This window comes from Oncorhynchus mykiss, chromosome 8 (assembly GCF_057628025.1).
Source record: "Oncorhynchus mykiss isolate SJ-2025 chromosome 8, ASM5762802v1, whole genome shotgun sequence".
NCBI lineage: Eukaryota > Metazoa > Chordata > Actinopteri > Salmoniformes > Salmonidae > Oncorhynchus > Oncorhynchus mykiss.
The window spans coordinates 37,842,570-37,865,965 of NC_143029.1; the positions used below are offsets into that span (position 1 = coordinate 37,842,570).

General features: G+C 42.7%; 2 protein-coding genes across 4 annotated transcripts in view; one reads left to right on the plus strand and one right to left on the minus strand.

The window, feature by feature from the left end:
- mfsd2b (major facilitator superfamily domain containing 2B) overlaps positions 1-13,990 on the plus strand; it is a 41,843-nt gene extending 27,853 nt beyond the window's left edge. For all 3 annotated transcript variants that reach the window (XM_036985428.2, XM_021612528.3, XM_090243378.1), the window contains 6 exons: positions 11,205-11,288; positions 11,571-11,654; positions 11,771-11,880; positions 12,657-12,800; positions 13,233-13,409; positions 13,612-13,990. In XM_036985428.2, the coding sequence (XP_036841323.1) occupies positions 11,205-11,288; positions 11,571-11,654; positions 11,771-11,880; positions 12,657-12,800; positions 13,233-13,409; positions 13,612-13,663 (651 nt within the window). In that variant the 3' untranslated portion in view covers positions 13,664-13,990. The remainder of the gene's footprint in view (positions 1-11,204; positions 11,289-11,570; positions 11,655-11,770; positions 11,881-12,656; positions 12,801-13,232; positions 13,410-13,611) is intronic.
- Positions 13,991-14,220: 230 nt separating this feature from the next.
- Positions 14,221-21,190, minus strand: LOC110529880 (WD repeat and coiled-coil-containing protein). The gene is made up of 3 exons (XM_021612526.3): positions 17,812-21,190; positions 17,172-17,292; positions 14,221-14,876 (listed from the first exon to the last, which is right to left on the minus strand). The coding sequence occupies exons 1-3, from the start codon at positions 19,741-19,743 to the stop codon at positions 14,692-14,694; spliced, it is 2,238 nt and encodes a 745-aa protein (XP_021468201.1). The 5' UTR covers positions 19,744-21,190; the 3' UTR covers positions 14,221-14,691.
- Between the last annotated feature and the right edge of the window lie 2,206 nt (positions 21,191-23,396).

The window sequence follows — 23,396 nt, forward strand, 5'->3', positions numbered from 1 at the left end:
CTATCACCAAAAGCGACAACAGTGACACATCCAAGGATGTGAGTGTAACAGGCGTGTGATGCTGGAAGGACAGTGTCCGTAATGCCAGCACACTCCATGTAGGAGAGAATACTTTTTGTAAAACACAGAGGGCCGATAGAAAGACAGCTGTCACTCACCGCCTGAAGTTAAAGAATAAGCAGCACTTTCACTCTGACATAATAAGCAGGTAGGTTCCAATGATAAGGAGACGAAAACACAACCATTAAGCATTTCCCAGTCGAAATGTATAGCTATTACATCACGTTGCAAACATCTTTTTCACGTTCAGCACACAAAATAATCTGTGATATAAAAGTTTAAATGCAACATGTTTCACACGGAAGTTCTTTTCTGAGATATATAGCTCAGGGATTGTTACAAGACGGGAATGTCTCAACTTTTCCCCCCACATATTTGTCTTAATATTGACAACATTTTAAATATATATTTTGATAGACCAAAGTATCCGTTATATAAAATTACTATAAAAATGGATGGAAATGTTTGGCCACATTCTTAAAACATGATGTTCATTACTCATCAGTAACAACTTAACATGTGAAAATGTTCAATAGAGTAAGATTTTTTTAATGATATACAAATCAAGAATTTTGGGATGCACAACAATAAAAACCCAGTGGAGAATAACATTATTGTACCAAAACAATTTACAAAACTGAATGGCAGAATGGTGAACTTACTAAATGACTGAAAGTTTGACTGGGTGATATTAGGTTGCTTCTTGTGTAAATATTTTCTGTTTGGATTTTAATGATTTGTATGTCAAATCATGTCACACGTGTAAAGACATTTTACAATTTTTCATAAAATGCAACTAACTGGATTCATGCCAACTTTGTCAGACATCATAAAAGGCATTTCATATTTACATGTATTGTCCAACAACTGTTTAAAGGCCTTGTTTAATTATATCATTAGAATATAAACAAATGTGACACAAATTTCCAAACTTATTTTTGTTTTAATTTATAGAGCTATATAATGTTCCAGGGCAAATTTCGTTAGCATTTTAGCATGTTTTTCTAGATTCAGGACATATAACAATATTTATAAAGCAAACATTATCCATTAGATCTAGCACATGAAATAATTTGTAGAACAGTGATACAAATATATATATTTTATAATAATGACAAAAGAAAGGGGTTAGTCAACAAATACTCAAAAAAGGACAGTGTTTTTGCCTCGAAAGATAAAAGCATTTGTAAAATATAGAAAATGTGTAATTTAGAAATCCCCAATAAAAATATTCAATAAGGATTTTTCAGCCCTCAGACAAAAGTCTGACGGAGTTTATGTTTTACGGAGTTGACAAAAATATAATTTATCTTCTTCATTCAAGTGGTGTAGAAGGATTGTACCGACTTTCAAGAATCCATAAGTTAACAACATTGCTCTTGTTATTTTAGGGATTCTTGAAAGTTGGGTCAATCCTTGTACAGTGGCAAGAAGAAGTATATGAACCTTTTGGAATTACCTGGATTTCTGCATAGATTTGACATAAAATTTGATCTGATCTTCATCTAAGTCACAATAGGCAAACACAGTCTGCTTAAACTAATAACTCGCAAATTATTGTATTTTCTTGTCTATATTGAATACATAATTTAAATATTCACATTGTAGATTGGAAAAAGTATGTGAACCCCTAGGCTAATGACTTCTCCAAAAGTGTAACAAGTGCGCTGCGAGTCAGGAAGCAAGTACAGGGAGTGAGTGTTTTAATAAATAAACACGAAGCACAGACAATGCACCGACATGAAAACAGAGTCAATAAAACCTGAGGAAAGAACCAAGGGGAGTGACAGATATAGAGAAGATAATCAAGGAGGCGATGGAGTACAGGTGGTGCGCTTGACGATGGTGACAGGTGTGCGGGATAATCATCAGCCTGATGACCTAGAGGCAGGAGAGGCAGTATACGTGACAAAAAGCTAATTGGAGTCAACTAACCTGGAGTAGAATCAATGAGACGAGATTGGAGATTTTGTTTAGAGCTGTTCTGCCCCATAAAAAAAACACTCACAAAATTTGAGTTTGCTATTCACAAGGAGCATTGCCTGATGTGAACCATGCTTCAAACAAAAGAGATCTCAGAAGACCTAAGATTAAGAATTGTTGCCTTGCATAAAGCTGGAAAGGGTTACAAAATAATCTCTAATAGTCAGTCAACGGTAAGAGAAATTGTCTATAAATTGAGAAATATCAGCACTGTTACAACTCTCCCTAGGAGTGACTGTCCTGCAAAGATGACTGCAAGAGCACAGCGCAGAATGCTCAATGAGGTTAAGAAGAATCCTGGAGTGTCAGCTAAAGACATACAGAAATCTCTGGAACATGCTAACATCTCTGTTGATGAGTCTACAATACGTAAAACACTAAACAAGAATGGTGTTCATGGGAGGACACCACGGAAGAAGACACTGCTGTCCAAAAAAACCCATTGCTGCACGTCTGAAGCTCGCAAAAGAGCACCTGGATGTTCCACAGCACGACTGGCAAAATATTCTGTGGACAGATAAAACTACAGTTGATTTGTTTGGAAGGAACACACACCAATATCAATATTTCTAAAACTAAAAGCATTGTATTTGTAACAAAAACCTCACTAAACCCTAAACCTAAAATAAATCTTGTAATAAATAATGTGGAAATTGAGCAAGTTGAGATGACTAAACAGCTTGGAGTAAACCTAGATTGTAAACTGTCATGGTCAAAACATATTGATGCAGTAGTAGCTAAGATAGGGAGAAGTCTGTCTATAATAAAGCGATGCCCTGCCTTCTTAACAACACTATCAACAAGGCAGGTCCTACAGGCCCTAGTTTTGTCACACCTGGAGTACTGTTCAGTCGTTTGGTCAGTTGCCACAAAAAAAGGACTTAGGAAAATTGCAATTGGCTCAGAACAGGGCAGCACGGCTGGCCCTTGGATGTATACAGGGAACTAATATTAATAATATGCATGTAAATCTCTCCTGGCTGAAATTGTAGGAGAGATTGACTTCATCAATACTTTTATTTATGAGACGTATTGACATGTTGAATGCACTGAGCTGTCTGTCTAAATTACTGGCACACAGCTCGGACACCCATGTATACCCCCCAATACATGCCACAAGAGGTCTCTTCACAGTCCTAATATCCAGAACAGATTTAAAAAAACAGATACAAAAAAACACCTTATGGAACAGCGGGGACTGTGAAACAACACAAGCATGGCACAGACACATGCATACACACACACAGGATAATATATGCACTATACATACACATGTATTTAGTATGGTAGATATGTGGTAGTGGTGTAGCAGGGACCTGAGGGCACACAGTGTGTTGTGAAATCTGTGAATGTATTGTAATGTTTTTAAAATTGTCCAAACTGCCTTAATTTAGCTGGACCCCAGGAAGAGGAGGTCCTGCTTTGGCAGCAGCTAATGGGGATCCATAATAAATACAATACTTGTATACCACTTGAATGAAGAAACATTCTGTAAAAAAACATAGTTCCACTCACCAGATGATGTTCCTTTGAAACGTAACTTCTTGTTGAAAGTTAATCTTGAAACGGGTGAAGCTAACAAATTAGCCACAACGTCCTTTTAGATAACACCTGCTGCAGCCTCTGCACACTAGCCAACAACAAAGCTAGCAAGCTACTGTTCGCTATAATGATCACCAGCTTGTAGTCCTAAAAAAACGAACATAAGTTAGAATTTTCTTATTCTGGTTCATTGGCCAAAGTCGTTTTGTAAATTGATGGTGTATGAATGGGGTTTTGGGATATACCCCTGAAAATAAGGTCTGAGGTTAACACAAGCTTAGGAGCAGTAGTGGTGCGTGGGTAATATTACCGAGGAAGCCAAACCAAAAAGCCATATTACAACCTATGTTGTGATAATTGCGTTATCTGTTCTATAACCTATTCGCTCATACGCCACCGTGATATAAACTCAGCAAAAAAAGAAACGTCCTCACTGTCAACTGCGTATATTTTCAGCAAACTTAACATGTGTAAATATTTGTATGAACATAACAAGATTCAACACATGAGACATAAACTGAACAAGTTTCACAGACATGTGACTAACAGAAATGGAATAATGTGTCCCAAAGGGGGGTCAAAATCAAAAGTAACAGTCAGTATCTGGTGTGGCCACCAGCTGCATTGAGTACTGCAGTGCATCTCCTCCTCATGGACTGCACCAGATTTGCCAGTTCTTGCTGTGAGATGTTATCCCACTCTTCCACCAAGGCACCTGCAAGTTCCCGGACATTTCTGGGGGGAATGGCCCTAAACCTCACCCTTCGATCCAACAGGTCCCAGACGTGCTCAATGGGATTGAGATCCGGGCTCTTTGCTGGCCATGGCAGAACACTGACATTCCTGTCTTGCAGGAAAACACGCACAGAACGAGCAGTATGGCTGGTGGCATTGTCATGCTGGAGGGTCATGTCAGGATGAGCCTGCAGGAAGGGTACCACATGAGGGAGGAGGATGTCTTCCCTGTAACGCACAGCGTTGAGATTGCCTGCAATGACAACAAGCTCAGTCCGATGATGCTGTGACACACCGCCCCAGACCATGACGGACCATCCACCTCCAAATCGATCCCGCTCCAGAATACAGGCCTCGGTGTAACGCTCATTCCTTCAACAATAAACGCGAATCGGACCATCACCCCTGGTGAGACAGAACCGCGACTCGTCAGTGAAGAGCACTTTTTGCCAGTCCTGTCTGGTCCAGCGACGTTGGGTACAGACATTGCAATTTATTGCCCTGGCCACATTTGCAGTCCTCATGCCTCCTTGCAGCATGCCTAAGGCACGTTCACGCAGATGAGCAGGGACCCTGGGCATCTTTCTTTTGGTGTTTTTCAGAGTCAGTAGAAATGCCTCTTTAGTGTCCTAAGTTTTCATAAACACTTAATTTGGGGGTGACCAGTGAAATATACCTGCTGGAGCGCGTGCTACGGGTGGGTGCTGCTATAGTGACCAGTGAGCTGAGATAAGGTGGGGCTTTACCTAGCAAAGACTTATAGATGACCTGGAGCCAGTGGGTTTGACGACGAATGTGAAGCGAGGGCCAGCCAACGAGAGCGTACAGGTGACCTTAATTGCCTACTATCTGTATGCTGTTAGTGTCTTAACGACCGTTCCACAGGTACATGTTCATTAAGTGTTTATGGTTCATTGAACAAGCATGGGAAACTGTGTTTAAACCCTTTACAATGAAGATCTGAAGTAATTTGGATTTTTACGAATTATCTTTGAAAGACAGGGTCCTGAAAAAGGGAAACAGTTATTTTTTTGCTGAGTTTACAATAAAGCTGTGGCAACCAAAGCTGTGGCAGAGAAAATTAAATTAAACATAAGTTTGTTTCATTTTTGTTTTGTTTCATCACAAAACCAGAGAGCATAATCTGTCCAGTGAAGTCCACAAAGCAAACATTGCATGTAACAAACAGTTACAAGACATGCAGCATGGTCAAGCAAGTTAATATGGGGATGCCACAGGGTTCAATTCTCGGACCCACTCTTTTCTCTGTATACATCAATGATGTCGCTCTTGCTGCTGATGATTTTCTGATCCACCTCTACGCAGACGACACCATTCTGTATACTTCTGTCCCTTCTTTGGACACTGTGTTAACTAACCTCCAGACGAGCGTCAATGCCATACAACTCTCCTTCCGTGGCCTCCAACTGCTCTTAAATGCTTGTAAAACTAAATGCATGCTCTTAAAACGATCGCTGCCCACACCTGTCTGCCCGCCCAGCATCACTACTCTGGACGGTTCTGACTTAGAATATGTGGACAATTACAAATACCTAGGTGTCTGGCTAGACTGTAAACTCTCCTTCCAGACTCACATTAAACATTTCCAATCCAAAATTAAATCTAGAATCGGCTTCCTATTTTGCAACAAAGCATCCTTCACTCATGCTGCCAAACATACCCTTGTAAAACAGACCATCCTACCGATCCTCGACTTCGGCGATGTCTTTTACAAAATAGCCTCCAACACTCTACTCAACAAATTAGATGCAATCTATCACAGTGCCATCCATTTTGTCACCAAAGCCCCATATACTACCCTCCACTGCGACCTGTACGCTCTCGTTGGCTGGCACTCGCTTCACATTCGTTGTCAAACCCACTGGCTCCAGGTCATCTATAAGTCTTTGCTAGGTAAAGCACCACCTTATCTCAGCTCACTGGTCACTATAGCAGCACCCACCCGTAGCACGCGCTCCAGCAGGTATATTTCACTGGTCACCCCCAAAGCCTATTCCTCCTTTGGCCGCCTCTCCTTCCAGTTCTCTGCTGCCGATGACTGGAACGAATTGCAAAAATTTCAGAAGCTGGAGACTCATATCTCCCTCACTAACTTTAATCATCAGCTGTCAGAGCAGCTCACAGATCATTGTACCTGTACATAGCACATCTGTAAATAGCCCATCCAACTACCTCACCCCCATATTGTTATTTACTTTTTGCTCCTTTGCACCCCAGTATCTCTACTTGCACATTCATCTTCTGCACATCTATCACTCCAGTGTTTAATTGCTAAATTGTAATTACTACGCCACTACGGCCTATTTATTACCTTACCTCCCTTATCTTACCTCATTTGCACACACTGTATATATATTTTTTTCTGTTGTGTTATTGACTGTACGTTTGTTTATTCCATGTGTAACTCTGTGTTGTTGTTTGTGTCACGCCGCTTTGCTTTATCTTGGCCAGGTCGCAGTTGTAAATGACAACTTGTTCTCAACTGGCCTACCTGGTTAAATAAAGATAAAATAAAAATAAAATAAATAGATATGACAATTCCCCCATGCATAAAGCGAGGTCCATACAGAAATAGTTTGTTGAGATCAGTGTAGAAGAACTTGACTGGCCTGCACAGAGCCCTAACCTCAACCCCATCGAACACCTTTGGGATGAATTGGAACGCCGACTGCGAGCCAGGCCTAATCCTCCAACATCAGTACCCGACCTCACTAATCCTCTAGTAGCTGAATGGAAGCAAGTCCCCGCAGCAATGTTCCAACATGTAGTGGAAAGCCTTCCCAGAAGAGTGGAGGCTGGTACAGATAATTAAGTCAAAACCACAGGTCCAAATCCCCATCTCCTCCACAATTTAGCAAGCTAGCTACTGCAGGACAGCACAAACCAGAAACAGACACATTTTTCTGACAATGATGACGTTTTGCTTAGGATGTGATTTGATTGGTGTAAATCCAAATCCATACTGGCCTCCCTTGGACAACAACAGCTCAGCTCAACGCTGATTGGCTAATTATTTTTTGTAAAAATTATTAGGGGAGGCCAAATGCTTCCTGGCAGCAATCAATCAAATGGTATAGTGGCAACTTGTCATACTCTTTAGTTCCAGTTAGCATCAGATATGCTACACATACTGAGACAGAGGGGCGCTGTTTCCCTTGCTCTGATTTCTCCTGTGAGATTCAGCCACTTGCGAATAGACGTAAAATTATGAAAACACAGAGAGACGAAAGAGACATTTTATCATTTAAAAAAATGAATTGGTCAAATATTGGGGGAAGTCTGGCCTCCCATGGCATCCATGAATAAACGCCACTGAGCAGATCTTATACGTTTTGCTCTGAGATAATATCAGTCCGTTAACATAACTTTTATGTGCTTGTTTTGATTACATAAATGCTTAAACATTCAAAATTGATGTTAGCTGATGAACATTATCTCATAGAACAAAATGTATAAGATTCCCTAAGCTTGTGTTTTACCACAGACCTTATTTTCAACATTTTATAGGGGCACAAGGCAAGACCCAGATGCAGACACGGGAGGCAGATGGTTTGAGTCTTTGATATTTATTAATAATCCAAAAGGAAAAGGGGTCGGTAAGAGAATGGTCGTGGACAGACAAAAGGTCAAAACCAGTTCAGAGTCCAGGATGTACAGTGTGTCAGGGCAGGCAGAATGGTCAGGCAGGCGGGTACAGAGTCCAGAAAACATGCTAGGGTCAAAACCGGGAGGAAGCGCAAAAGCGAATAGAAACGGGAGGTGCACAGGGGAAAAACACACTGGTTGACTTGGCTCATACAAGACAAACTAACACAGGAAGACACAGAATACAGGATTAAATACACAGGGGATAATGGGGAAGATGGGTGACACCTGGAGGGGGTGGAGACAAGCACAAGGACAGGTGAAACAGATCAGGGTGTGACACACTTATCCCAAAATACTGAGAAAAAAAACATTAATTTCTCTATAGGCTTTGGCCAACGAGCCATGGTGGAGTTAGCCTCTGTTAGTGCCTACAAAAAGATGCCATTTCTATTGCTGTCTATTGCGCAGTGACCTGTCGACCTTTGAGATGGCAGAGGTGTCAATACGTTTTCGTAGAAACAGTCCCACCCATTACAAGTCGAAATGTGATTGGTTGATTCCACTTTCACTCCAAAATTCTGCCCTAATACAGTTGAATAGAGCTCGTCAGCTCGTAGTCCTAAAAAAGGAAATGAATTACCTCTGGTTTGTGCAGCCATTCCCATCGGGAAAATGAATGGGGAATGAATAGGGTTTGGGATAAACGCCGAAAATAATGTCTGAGGTTTAGGAGATCTTATATGTTTTGTTCTATGAGGTAATATCGGTCAGTTAACATGACTTTTATGAATTATGAAGCATTTTAAGGGCTTCATGTGCTTTTTTTTTATTACATAAATGCTTCAAAATTCACAAAAAGGGACGTTAGCTGATTAAGATGATCTCATAGGACAAAAGACATAAGATCTCCAAAACTTGTGTTTACCACATACCTTTTTTTGGCATTTATTCAAAAACCCTACAAAAACAATATCCATTTTCCCATGGTCCAACGAACCATGGCGGAGTTAGTGTCTACAAAAAGGCGCCACTACTATTGCTCTCTATGGCAGTTGCCTTCAATCAAATATGGCCTATTATATTTGACAAGACAGTTGATTGACCGCTCTAGCAATGGAAATACATGTCCTCAAAGCTGGAAGTAATGCGAAAGGAGACGGGATCAGGTGGAACCATTCTAGACAATAAAAGGGCAGATGCGTGTGTGAACAACAGGTCATAGAGATAGAGAGAGGACTCATCTTTGTATCTGTGCCATTATAGCGTCCGTGACATCATGGGCAGCGCCATTGAGGCTATCTCCATTTTAAAGTATTACATTTTCTTCATTGGGGGACTGCTCCCAATTCATAAGCATCCCCAACCAGTTTACTATGTTAAAATGTTGGAAGCCCCTTGAACTTTGCGACCTTTTGCCACATTTCAGGCTTCAAACATAAAGATATAAAACTGTATTTTTTTTTGTGAAGCATCAACCACAAGCCGGATTTGGATACAAAAAGATTTCCCAAGCTTTAAACATCCCAAGGAGCACTGTGCAAGCGATAATATTGAAATGGAAGGATTATCAGACCACTGCAAATCTACCAAGACCTGGCCGTCCCTCTAAACTTTCAGCTCATACAAGGAGAAGACTGATCAGAGATGCAGCCAAGAGGCCCATGATCACTCTGGATGAACTGCAGAGATCTACAGCTGAGGTGGGAGACTCTGTCCATAGGACAACAATCAGTCGTATATTGCACAAATCTGGCCTTTATGGAAGAGTGGCAAGAAGAAAGCCATTTCTTAAAGATATCCATAAAAAGTGTTGTTTAAAGTTTGCCACGAGCCACCTGGAAGACACACCAAACATGTGGAAGATGGTGCTCTGGTCAGATGAAACCAAAATTGAACTTTTTGGCAACAATGCAAAACGTTATGTTTGGCGTAAAAGCAACACAGCTCATCACCCTGAACACACCATCCCCACTGTCAAACATGGTGGTGGCAGCATCATGGTTTGGGCCGGCTTTTCTTCAGCAGGGACAGGGCAGATGGTTAAAATTTATGGGAAGATGGATGGAGCCAAATACAGGACCATTCTGGAAGAAAAAACCTGATGGAGTCTGCAAAAGACCTGAGACTGGGACGGAGATTTGTCTTCCAACAAGACAATGATCCAAAACATAAAGCAAAATCTACAATGGAATGGTTCAAAAATAAACATATCCAGGTGTTAGAATGGCCAAGTCAAAGTCCAGACCTGAATCCAATCGAGAATCTGTGGAAAGAACTGAAAACTGCTGTTCACAAATGCTCTCCATCCAACCTCACTGAGCTCGAGCTGTTTTGCAAGGAGGAATGGGAAAAAATGTCAGTCTCTCGATGTGCAAAACTGATAGACATACCCCAAGCGACTTACAGCTGTAATCGCAGCAAAAGGTGGTGCTACAAAGTATTAACTTAAGGGGGCTGAATAATTTTGCACGCCCAATTTTTCAGTTTTTGATTTGTTAAAAAAGTTTGAAATATCCAATAAATGGCATTCCACTTCATGATTATGTCCCACTTGTCGTTGATTCTTCACAAAAAAATACAGTTTTATATCTTTATGTTTGAAGCCTGAAATGTGGCAAAAGTTCGCAAAGTTCAAGGGGGCCGAATACTTTCGCAAGGCACTGTATATCAGTGCATTCGTAACAACCTAACAATTACTAAACTTTTAATTGATCAAATAAGCCTCACATAACAAATTAGCAATTACATTTTTTCTTGGACCAAATTCAACACTCTCATTGACGTCCATTTATTTAGATTTATCTCCGCAGAGAAAAATCCTGATTGGATCTTTTTTTCACTTCAGTGTTGACCCTTAAAATCAGAATATAATTGGAAATAATCATAGAATTACAATATCATTGAAATATCGTTGAAAATAATAAATAGAAATGAAAAATAGATCTATTTTTTAAAACTACAATAATAATTTTATAAATCTCAAGGCCTTCTCTGAAAGCATAGAAAGCCCTGCACTGACTCTGAGCTTTATAGTACAGCTTTGATAGATTCCACCTCAAACCTCTCAACTGCTGTATCTCATAGAGCTTTTCTCTTTTGAACAGAAAAGAAGGATTATATATCATTCAATAGCAGGGATGAATCTGCTGCTTCAGACGTAAGTCAGGAGCTTCTCCAGTGACTTGGCACAATGGGACAGGGAGAATAGGACAGTGCTGAATATGCTGAATAATTTCTAAAGAATGAAAGTGTGTGATATCTGATCTGATTTCCAGTTGGTGCAGAGCAACTTTGTCCTTTTCTGTACGTACGCAGTGGACTTGAGAGACCACTTCCAGAACATTGTACTGACCATCCTGGTGAGTTCTGGTTTCGGACCTAGATTAATCTCTCGTAGACAGACTATGTAATTGTGCGATTTTGGTTCTTGGTTAACAGAGATTAGACCTAGATCAATGTTAAGATCCTTACATAATACAGACCACTGTCTCATGAAAGGCTTAATCCTGACATGAGGAACTAGAAATGTCAACCAAATCATACAGAGACATCTGTGCATGGTTTTATATGACATTTGACTGTACTCATAACCAAAGACAATGTTCTAGTCTAGAGTGCAGATTATATATCTCTCTTCGCAGGTATCTGCAGTAGTGAGCATCCCTCTGTGGCAGTGGTTTTTGGAGAGGTTTGGCAAGAAGACGGCAGCCTTCTGTGGCATCACAGTAAGTGTCTGGGACTGAGCGCTATTGGTATTCCGCTGATCATAAGAATGTGCCACCTTGTGGACAAACAGGTTATTACTTTCGGCTAAACTTTTTGAACCCCTCTTTCTGTCCAGTGGATCATGCCGTTCACCGTGATGCTGGTGTTCATCCCTAACCTGGTCGTAGCCTACGTAGTGGCTGTCTCTTCTGGACTCAGTGTGGCCGCGTCACTCCTCTTACCATGGTGAGATCAATTGAATTGGGCTGGCACAAAGATCCTCTGTAAATATAGTGTAGTTGTAATAGCACTAGCACTAGCCAGTGGTTGTAGCGACAGTAACAATAGGAAACATATTCTTTGGTATGGTAAAATAGCCACTGTCACAGAATTCGTAGCCCAGTAATAGCAGCAGTAGTTTTGAAGTAGCCATAACAGTGCCAAAAATATCAGCAGTCTCCCCGTTTCTCTGTCCATTCACCCCCTGGCATGATACAGTCACGCCTGGTGATGATGTTATGTTGATGAATGAGATGGGTCTATAAACCTCAGGGGGCGGCTACAGTCTCCACTTTCATTCTGTATTTTACTGTTGTTTATAGCACATTCACCTCCCTCGGCGCGCTTCACCCTCCTGTCTCCCTCCTTTCGTTCACCTCCATCCTTCCCCTCCCTCTCCAAATGACAGGGTATATCCAGTGGGGTCGCCATGATGTGTATGTCTGTCTGTTTTTCTGGTGGTTCCCCATCTGTGGTCAGAGCGGCTCAGCTACAGCTAGCTTCATCATCGAATCATGTTATTAGTAGCAGTCGTTTCAGCAGATCCTTTTATCTCTGCGCTATATAAGCATTATTATAGACATTTTACCCTCTAGCGCTATAAGTAGACTGCTCCTCATCAGACTGACGGAGTCATCGAGGCTGGTTGTACAACGTGATGATGAGGTCGGCCTATGAGTTGTTGATGGCCGATGTCTTGATGTAGTATCGGTGTGTGTGTGTGTGTGTTTGTTGCGTTTCAGGTCAATGCTGCCAGACGTGGTGGATGACTTCCGTCTGGCCAACCCCCACTGTAAAGGCTTTGAGGCCATCTTCTACTCCTTCTACGTGTTCTTCACCAAGTTTGCTGCCGGCATCTCCCTGGGAGTGTCCACCCTCTGCCTCGAGTGAGACAGACAGACATGAACACAAGAGTATTACAGATATTCAGAACTGAAAATTGAATTTCCTTAGGAGTAACCATGCTTTACCTCAAATGAGTCAAACATAGGATAAACACAAACGATAAAGTAAACGATAGTAAAGTAAACGATACTTCTGGGGTCTCCTTTGGAGTGATACAGACGCCAGAACACGAAGTCAGTTAAATAACACAGGAGTGAGATGTATAGAGAGAAACACAAACACAAGTCTGACGCTCACAGATATACGCATTCCATTGCAGTCCATTATTGTTTATGCAACTGGCACTGTGTGTAACTATCGGTATGATACAGGTATACGTCGCTATAGGTTTGCAGGTTATGACACTGGTGTGTGTGTATATATCTCTACAGGTTTACTGTTTGATACAGGTGTGTGTGTACCTGTATCTTCAGGTTCGCGGGTTATGACACAGGGGCATGCAGGCAGCCTGCTCAAGTAGCCTACACTCTGAAGTTGCTCATCGGCGCCGCCCCGGTGGCCTTCATTGTAACAGGCCTGCTGATACTGCTGTTCTACCCCATCAGTGAGGATGTCCGGCTCAGGAACAAACTCTGTCTGGAAGAGCTACGGTACGTTACCCACAAGTCTCTGTTGTCAGAAGTTGAAAGAACTTCACAGTGCTCTTGTAATTGTATAAGACAATATAAGGCCGGGGATACATGCTTAAGTGAAATGTTACCAAACAAAGTATTTGGATCACACGACGGCTTGAAATGGGTCAAATACCAACATACCTTCCACAGAAAAGTGACTATTACCCGTCTTCTACAGGAAACAAGGCAGCATCAGCTCCAGAACGCTGGAGGATCTGAGTAACGCATGACCAGGGATGGGACAGACAGGAGAAGTTCCACATGCGGCAGGTTCCAGTTCTCCGACTGGAATATGATGTCCATTAGTGTATATTACACTGAGAAATGATATAATGGTAGTTATGTTTTCCTGTAAACATTTTAAGTTTGTTTCTGTATTTTCACATGAACGTGTACTGTATAGCCATCTTAAATATACCTACAAGATTATCTAATTTATATAAATGAATGTATATCACTATTTGCTGTGTTTAGCCGGACATTGCTGGTATTTAAGAATGGTATCTGAATATGATGGTTTGATGACAAATGGGCTTAATAAATGCTGTTGGTTAGTAGATGGACTGAACCATGGCTTCATATAACTTCAAACAGAGGGGGTTTACTGCCAGTAGAGGAAGGTTCCATTTTGTGATGTGGGGTTTTGTGTCAAGAGATTGAACAGGAATAGCTGTTGGATTCTCTATTCTCTGCCTGCTGCTTCCCCCTGGTGGTACTATAATGACATCTGTTTTGTATTTAGATGGAAGACTGGATAAACCATGACTATAATAGAATCAGTCATAATGTTAAGCGATGAAACATTTGAGGGCTTTAATATTATACAATCACATAACACACAAACAGGATAAACAGGATATGGTGGCTACTTTCCTGACCTAGGCCACCCAAAACACTACTACAGTACTTCATTGGTCCGATATATTTTTTTATCAACTTCATCTTGAACCAGATGTACATATAATACATAGACAAAAAATACCAATATAATATCCAAACGTCACTAAATGTAAACATTGTTTGAAAGGTGCTACTTTCCAAAGTGTGACAAACATTTGTCTCAAATAATTCCCCAACTGAAAAAGGTGAATTTGCCACCCAGTACTGCTTGTTCATAAGAAGATGCAGAGGGGGTCTGTGTGTCCAGTTGTTAGAGATGTATGCATAAAGCATTGACATATCCTGTGTGTTATGCTAGTCCCATGCTCTGTGCTCTCTCCCACTATGCTGAGGTCTCTGTTTTGGGGCTAGGCCTTGTTCAAGTCTGTGATTTAGCTGGGCTTGAGGGAGATTTCACAGGGCTGGAGGGGCATGTGTCTGGGCTGCCAGGGCTTCTGATGGGAGATTTCCTCCTGCCGTTCCTCACGGTCAACTCCTCTTTGGGTTTAAAAGTCAGGGGTACAAAGCCCTCTGCATCCGCCACTAGGACTATCCACAACGGACCTGGAACACACAGGAGACAGTAGTTTCAAGTTTAACCGATAGCTTAGGGAGTTTTTATTGATTTATATTTTCTCCATGCTTAAAGACGGTTTCAATTATATAACCAATTGGTGACAGATTTTCAAGCAAATATTCTAAAATCGGCAATAAAGAAATTATGCAAATTCTACCACCTGCGGTGGGTTTCCACCAAACTGCCTAGTTGCGGATAAGCAGTGAGTGATGATATAGGGCACATAAGGTATTTAATCATTTTTTTATTCTGTGTTTCCATCACATTTTCAACTCTACCGATGGTTTTGTCACAAAAACGGCGGTGCGTTAAATAGCTCTAGCCATTAGCTCGCAGATACCGTGCCGGTATGCTCGACTACATTGCGAGATTATTTTGATTTGGCAAATCAAATCATCATATCACCAGAATAAGACCCTCGGTATGTATTGGAAAGGAGAGTCAAGCTCATCTCTGAACTTCCACCGCCCTGTGAAGTTCATCATAATTTATTTCATCTGTAACCTAATAAAAACGACATGCTTTCCCAAGTGGGAAGACCACATACAAGAACTCACCGCGTAACTCGATGTTTACTTTGACATGGTAATGATATCAATATTTGCGCAAAAAGGCGTATCCACCGCTATTTCTCACATAATACATTTTATCGACATACCACCATGTCGAAGGAACAAATTGTCGACATTCATGAAATTGATCGTCATTTCTTGTTTCCATCAGCCCAGTCATGAGTTGTTTTATGCGTCAGCATGAAACGGTTGGATGGAAACCTGGTTACAGATCCCTTCAAATAGATGGTACTAAGCTTTTCATTCAGCAAGTGTGTACTATCTAATACAGCCATTTTGGAATCAAAGTAACCACAACATCCGGCTCTAAGTTTTCTGGAAAAACTCAAACAGTAAAACTTCTGAATGAGATGGCGTTATAAATACTCTGTGGGAGGGAGCGTGCGGAGTGTCTATATTAGCAGAACTAACACAGGGAAGGTGTGGTGGGGCTGTAAACGGCTGGTTTTAAACCTCAACCTAACCCTATAATCACTCCCATATTTAGCCTCTTCTCCCATTAACTGAAGCACTTTGTTTATGGCCAAATACTGTTTCATGTGCATTCATGTATGTCTGTTTATGTGGAGTGAAACAAAGCTGTAATTAGTTAGTTGAGATAAGCTTAGTTTGAGTAGCAGTCTAGACGTATATGAATAGATTCCTGGAAACCTGAGTGAAAGCCTTTTTCCTATTCCCGTCCGAACTTAGTAGTATGCATACACACAACCATGCACACACACACACACTTCTGAGAACACTGCCCAACCCTACCTCTTGGTTCTTATAGGGCAAAGATAGTTGCATGTAACCTTTTATACTACAAGTCTAATGACCGCAAATGCTGGCCCCAGAGCTTACAGAACTCCATATTCAATTCAAATATGCAGAGTGCCACTATACCCACTTTTCTCTTGAGGCATGCCCACATTGAAAGAGGCAATAATGGCAGTCTTTGCAGATTTCAATTGTGTTGATTTCTGATAAGCAGGAAGTCACACCGCTGTGACTGATGATGTCATATCGCGGAGTCTACCTTTAACCTCATAAGTGGTAGAATTAAGCCTGGGGTATACACACTCCTTTCCATATTTATTTGGACAGTGAAGCAAAAATACATTCTACATTTGGCTCAATCCGGCACTTTGGATTTAAGATAAAATGTTTCATGAGGCAACAGTACAGAAGGCCACCTTTTATTTGAGGGTATTGTCATACATATCTGTCTTACAGTCCAGAAATGAAAGCACTTTATGTATCTAGTACCCCCCCCCCCCCCCCCGATTTGAAGATGCTACCATGATTATGAATAATCATGAATGATGAGTGAGAAAGTTACAGAAGATCAAAGATCGTTATGGAGTCACAAGCTTGATGTAGTCATTGCATGCTAGGAATACGGAACCAAATACTAAACTACTTCAACATATGTGGATTTGTCCAAAAGCTTATTCAAATGGGGGGACTAGATACATAAAGTGCTTTAATTACTAAACAGTAAAACAAATGTGTATGAAAATACCCCCAGATAAAAAGGTGACATTCTGTACTGTTGCCTCAAATGAAACATTTGATCTCAAATCCAAAATGCTGGAGTAATAGAGACAAAAATGAAACAGTGAAGTAGAAATAAATACAGAGGGGAGTGTACATATTATGAAAATAAATCTCAAATCTACAACCATGTCTTATTATTGGTTTGGGGGGGAAAACCCATGGCCAGATACCTACCATACATAATCTCTACTATAGTGAGGTTAAAGAGCTCCTGAAGAACCTTCAGACACAGCTTCCCCTCACACAGCAACACTGGTCTTCTCTCATCTATAAACACATTTTCAGACAGCTGCTTCTGCATGGAGAGGGAAGAGAGAGAGGGGGCAGAGAGAAGGTGGGGGGGTTAGTACAATTCTGACCTTCTCAAGAATGCAGTTATTGATGGATGCAACAATGGCATCATTTCACTAATTGTACTTTTAGCACTTATTTTGGGAACACCATAATAGCATACACACTGTGCTGTCAGCAAGCTGTCTATTGCAAGCCAATGGTGGATTACAGACTCTAGCCCAGGGAGTACATTACATCTCCTTCCTCACCTTTAGACAAGGCCCAGCTAGGCTAACAATAGACCATTAAGCTGACATCTGTTGAACGCTGACTAAGGGCTTCATGTATGGCCTTCAGTATGTACCTGCGTGATTTATGAACATTCCTTTGTGTCTTATAAAACTTTATTGTATATAGGTGCAGTCTATTATTTTAACAAGTGAGGTCTTCAATAAATATGCATTATCTTTAAAAATGTGGCTCTGAAAATCTCCAGAGTTTAGCCAAAATTAAGTAATATTTTGTAAGTCATAACCCCTACCTGACATGTGATGTTAACGTATGGAGGTTCACAGGCATTGGGGTAAATAGTCCCCAAACCCCTTTTCCCGTTCTGAGTGAAGTCCCTGATCTCTGTGAGATACTGTTGCACCTCAGAGAAGCGAGAGAAAATCCTCTCCATGTTCTGGGACAGCTGCTCCAGGTTCCTCTCCTTCTCTCTGGGGGCCAGGGGGGTGGTCTTGGGCAGGGTGGGGAGCTCCGTGTGGGGCTTATCCCCAGGGTTGTAGTATGGGGAGCAGGGTCGACTCAAGTCCCCAGATTGCACTGACCCTCTCATCCGGTTGATGGGTTCCATGTCGAAGTTCTCGACCGTAATGGAGGAGGCGCTCGAGAGGGATTGATCAGAGGGGCGGCAGAGGTCAGAGTAGGGAAAGTCGACTGAGCTGGGCTCCGGGCTCCTCACCTCCTCCACCAGCCTCCTCCTGCTGCTCCCTGGAGAACGGGACTGGATTACACCTCCTCCCGGCAGCACCAACTCCTTGATCGCCACACGCTCCTGCTGCTCCTCCTTAGAGAAGACATGCTCCGAGTGGCGCCTAATCCCCGGGTAGAAATTAGCGGGGGATTGCCGGTTCGGGGAGGGAGACGCCGGGGTTTCACCATCGTAGACTATCTCCTTGGAGGAGAGGTGCAGGATGTATTTTTCTGTGTTGGAGGAGGGGAGGAAGGCAGGTTCGTTGGACTTCTGTCTGCCGATCATGAGAAGCAAAGTCTTGTCACTGAGGAAGCAGACGCCTTTGGGCCTCTCGTTCTTCTGTAAGGAGATCTGCTGGACATTGGGCATAGCGAAGGGCGTGATGCAGTAGACCAGCACCATGCTACACGTGTTGGAGGCCACCGCCACCATGGAGCCTCTGGAGTCAAAGGCCAAGATGTCTGGCACCAGGATCCCAGGGATGCTGACCTTACTGGTGCTGGTGACTTTCCGTTCGTAGGTGACAAGGATAAGGTGAGATGAATCCTGTCCGGAGCCGGTCAGGTGGTCCTTGCGGCGCAAGTTTATGAGTGGACTGGGGTCGGAGCGCCGGTGCTTGGCCAGGAGGTGGGTGAGGTCCATAGGGCCGCCAGACGGAGAGCAGGACAGGTAGGACCTCTCTGAGTCAAAGGACCTCCTGCGGGGGTCTATACAGCCATCCTCATCCAACATCACCATAAGAGAAGAATGTCCTGGTAGGGAGGACTCGGAATCTGAGGGCACGTCGAAGACTATACCTGCATTCAGCCCGCAGATCCTATCCAGAGGCAGCTCTGTAGCCACTGCCACCTGGGCATCGCCTGTCGACTCGATGGCACAGATGTACCCACCCACGTCGAAGATAGGGCAGAAAGAGCAGGCTAAAAGACTCTTCTGAACATCGTTATAGATGTAGGAGTAAAGGGCGCTTCCAACGGCCACAACCAACCGGGTGCCATCTTTGGTCCAGCAGGCACAGTGGATGAGTCCACTGCCTTTAATATCAGCCTTCACCCTGCGGTTGTCCACACGGACACAGAACAGCACAGAGGCATCTTTCTTGGTAAGGACAGAAAGGATGTCCATCTTGGGATGCCAGACACATCCCTCAGACAGAAGGGGGAACGGTTCGCTCATCTCACAGGTCTGAGTGCACAGCAGCTTGTTCTGTTCCAGAGCGCTGAGCTGCAGCTGCCACACTGTGACATGCTTCTTGTGTTGGACGGCCAACAGAGCAGGAGAGCCGGAGCAGCATAGAGGGCCCCAGTAGAGACCGAAGACATGCTCAAACTGACCAATGACATTGGTGTCGCCGAATTTCACGTCACCGTTGGCATAGTAAAGGGAGGTGAGGCAGACCTGTTTCCCATCCGTCCATGCGATCCCGTGAACTGGGTGGATGGCTTGGTGTAGCGTGTTCAGACCGGTCCTCAGCAACTTGGCTTTGCCCAGTTCCATACTGACAGCCAGGCAGGGTATGGATTAATCCAAAACGGCAAGAGATAAAAAAAAAAGATCACTCACTGATCAGTGACATTGGAGAAAATCGATCATTCAAAAGCATTGATGAGAGCAGAAGATATCGGTCGTGAGATGGATGTTGACGTGCATAATACTAGTTCCAGCTACTTTAACGGCCATCCTACACTAAGAATAGGACAAGTCTCTCCTGTCATGCATCCCTGGTGCTGCAAAATCCCTAATCCCCTCTGCCTGAGTGAGGTAACACCTCAGGGCCAGGGCTGAGCTGATTAGTCTGAATGACCTTAGCCATGCATATCTGCTAGGATATTTTAGCCACCTGTCTTAAAGACAAATAATGATATCAGTGTTGTATCTTGTGAGTTCAAACTGTATTCATTAGCTATCTAGCAATGTCAACTAACTCAACTGATTCAAGGAGTCACTACACTAGAAGTAGATTTGATCACATTCGGTAGGCAGCTGTGACCTTAGGTAATGTCAAGCGTTTGGCAATGAGAGACAATCAAGCAATCCCGCTTAACTACAGTTATTCAAGTTGTTATTACTTTGTGCTATCTAAAATGACATTGTCATAGCTAGCTATGTTCACATCAAATGCAATTAAACTATGAAGGTACAGCCAAGAGCTAACTATTACAACAAATATTTGCTGCCGTCAACTACAATACCTAGCTACTCAACAAATGAAAATAATTAGCTACCTATGTTGCTAACGTAAGCTGTCAAAGTTTTTGATTGTCCAGCAAGCCCATGCAACTCAATAACCAAGCTAGCAACTAAAGCCAGCAGGGACAACCTGAAGTAACTAGATAGCTTGATTTAATCGCGAATAAATTCTTCTGTCACGAAATTCTATACACAAACTTGCCATTACATGCCTCGATTTTCTTGTCAAACCATAATCCTTTTATTACATTTGCCACGTTTATTTCACTTTTCCCGGGGTGAAAGTTGCTATCATGAACCGGAATTGAATAGCGAGGCAATACAAAAAGCATGACGGCACAGAGTTTCTAAACCCAGAGGTGCAACATCGCGAGACTTCTGGGAACGTTTGGGAAAGATACCAAACAGACCATTCCGGGGTTTTGGGTTTCAGAAGTCAATGAGAGAAGTGAAAGATTCTTCATGTTGTTAATTTTCTCGATGTCTAACGGCACATGTTATTACTCCAACCTCGTGAAAGCGACAAACTGACACGTTTTCGTCAAAACAACGTTATATCTAAGGAGTGCCTTTGATTTGACAGCCAGCACATGCACAATTCGAGGCGAGACGATTGTTAGACCCGATGACGTCATGCTTTTAGCTCGTTTTTTCCGTGTTCCCAGTTGTTTGGAAAGCACCGTTAGCTAGCTATTGGAGAAGCAGTTTTAGCCTGTCTTCAGCACTGTCTTTGATAATTGGATTTGACGTTTATGGGAAGTCTGGTGTATTTTATTTGTTGACCACATAGGGGCATTCTTTTCAACAGCAGTGTTCAGTCACAGATCAGTCCACTCAGGCACTGTAAATGTTAGAGTAGGATGAGATTTGAGAGGAGGTTATGTATTTCAATGCTGAGGTTTTTGACCCTTGGAATACAATCTTAGTAAGACAGTACAGTATGAAGATAGGCTAAAACCAGTGGAGGCTGGTGGGAGGAGCTATAGGAGGACAGGCTTGTTATAATGGCTGGAATTCAATTCATGGAACGGAGTCAAACATGCGGTTTCCAAATGTTTGATACTGTTCCATTGATTCCATTCCAGCTGTTACAATGAGCCCGTACACCAATAGATCCTCCCATCAGCCTCCACTGGCTAAAACTGATTTTCCAATCAAAAATACCAGATCACACTTTTAGGCAATGTCATTTTTAAATGTATTTTATTTAACCTTTATTTAACTAGGCAAGTCAGTTACCACAGTGTCCAAAGAAGGGCCAGAAGTATACAGAATGGTGTTATCTGCGTAGATGTGGATCAGAGAATCACCAGCAGCAAGAGCGACATCATTGATATATATATACAGAAAAAAAGAGTCAACTCGAGAATTGAACCCTGTGGAACCTCATAGAGAAAGCCAGTGGTCTGGACAAAGGGCCCTCCGATTTGACACACTGAACTCTTATCTGAGAAGTATCTAGTGAACCAGGCGAGACAGTCATTTGAGAAACCAAGGTTGTTGAGTCTGCCGATAAGAATGCAGTGATTGACAGAGTCGAAGCCTTGGCCAGGTCGATGAAGACGGCTGCACAGTACTGCCTTTTATCGATGGCGGTGATGATATCGTTTAGAACCTTGAGTGTGGCTGAGGTGCACCCAGATTGCCTAGCGGAGAAAGTACGGTGGGATTCGAAATGGTCAGTGATCTGTTTGTTAACTTGTCTTTCAAAGACTTTTGAAAGGCAGGGCAGGATCGATATAGGTCTGTAACAGTTTGGGTCTAGAATGTCAGAGGGAGGAGCTTTCCAATCTTTAGGGATCTCAGACGATACGAAATAGAGGTTGAACAGGCTAGTAATATGGGTTGCAACAATGGCGGCGGATAATTTTAGGAAGAGCGGGTCCAGTTGCTGCGGAGGATGCAGAGCTGTTGGCCAGGGCAGGGGTAGCCAGGTGGAAAGCATTGCCAGCCGTAGAAAAGTACTTATTGAAATTCGCGATTATCTTAGATTTATCGGTGGTGACAGTGTTTCCTCGCCTTAGTGCAGTGGGCAGCTGGGAGGAGGTGTTCTTATTCTCCATGGACTTTAGTGTCCCAAAAGTTTTTGGAATTTGTGCTATATGATGTACATTTAAGTTTGAAAAAGCTAGCCTTTGCTTTCCTAACTGACTGTGTATATTGGTTCCTGACTTCCCTGAAAAGTTGCATATCGCGGGGGCTATTTGATGCTAATACAGATTGCCACAGGATGTTTTTGTGCTGGTCAAGGGCAGTCAAGTCTGGAGTGAACCAAGGGCAATATCTGTTCTTAGTTCTATATGTTTTTGAATGGGGCGTGCTTATTTAAGATGGTGAGGAAAGCACTTTTAAAGAGACACCAGGCGTCCTCTACTGACGGGATGAGGTCAATATCCTTCCAGGGTACCCGGGCCAGGTCGATTAGAAAGGTACCGTGTTATTGACCTCATCCCGCCATCCCTAAATCTGTGAACACGGGCACCCTCATAGATATCATCCTGACCAACCTGCCCTCTAAATACACCTCTGCTGTCTTCAACCAGGATCTCAGTGATCACTGCCTCATTGCCTGTGTCCGTAATGGGTCCGCGGTCAAACGACCACTCCTCATTACTGTCAAACACTTCCTAAAACACTTAAGCGAGCAGGACTGAGGGCTTGTAGGCCTGTTGTAAGGCCAGACATCACCGGCAACAATGTCGCCTATGGGCACAAACCCACCGTCGCTGAACCAGACAGGACTGGCAAAAAGTGCTCTTCACTGACAAGTTGCGGTTTTGTCTCACCAGGGGTGATGGTCGGATTCGCGTTTATCGTTGAAGGAATGAGCGTTACACCGAGGCCTGTACTCTGGAGCAGGATCGATTTGGAGGTGGAGGGTCCGTCATGGTCTGGAGCTGTGTGTCACAGCATCATCGGACTGAGCTTGTTGTCATTGGAGGCAATCTCAACGCTGTGCG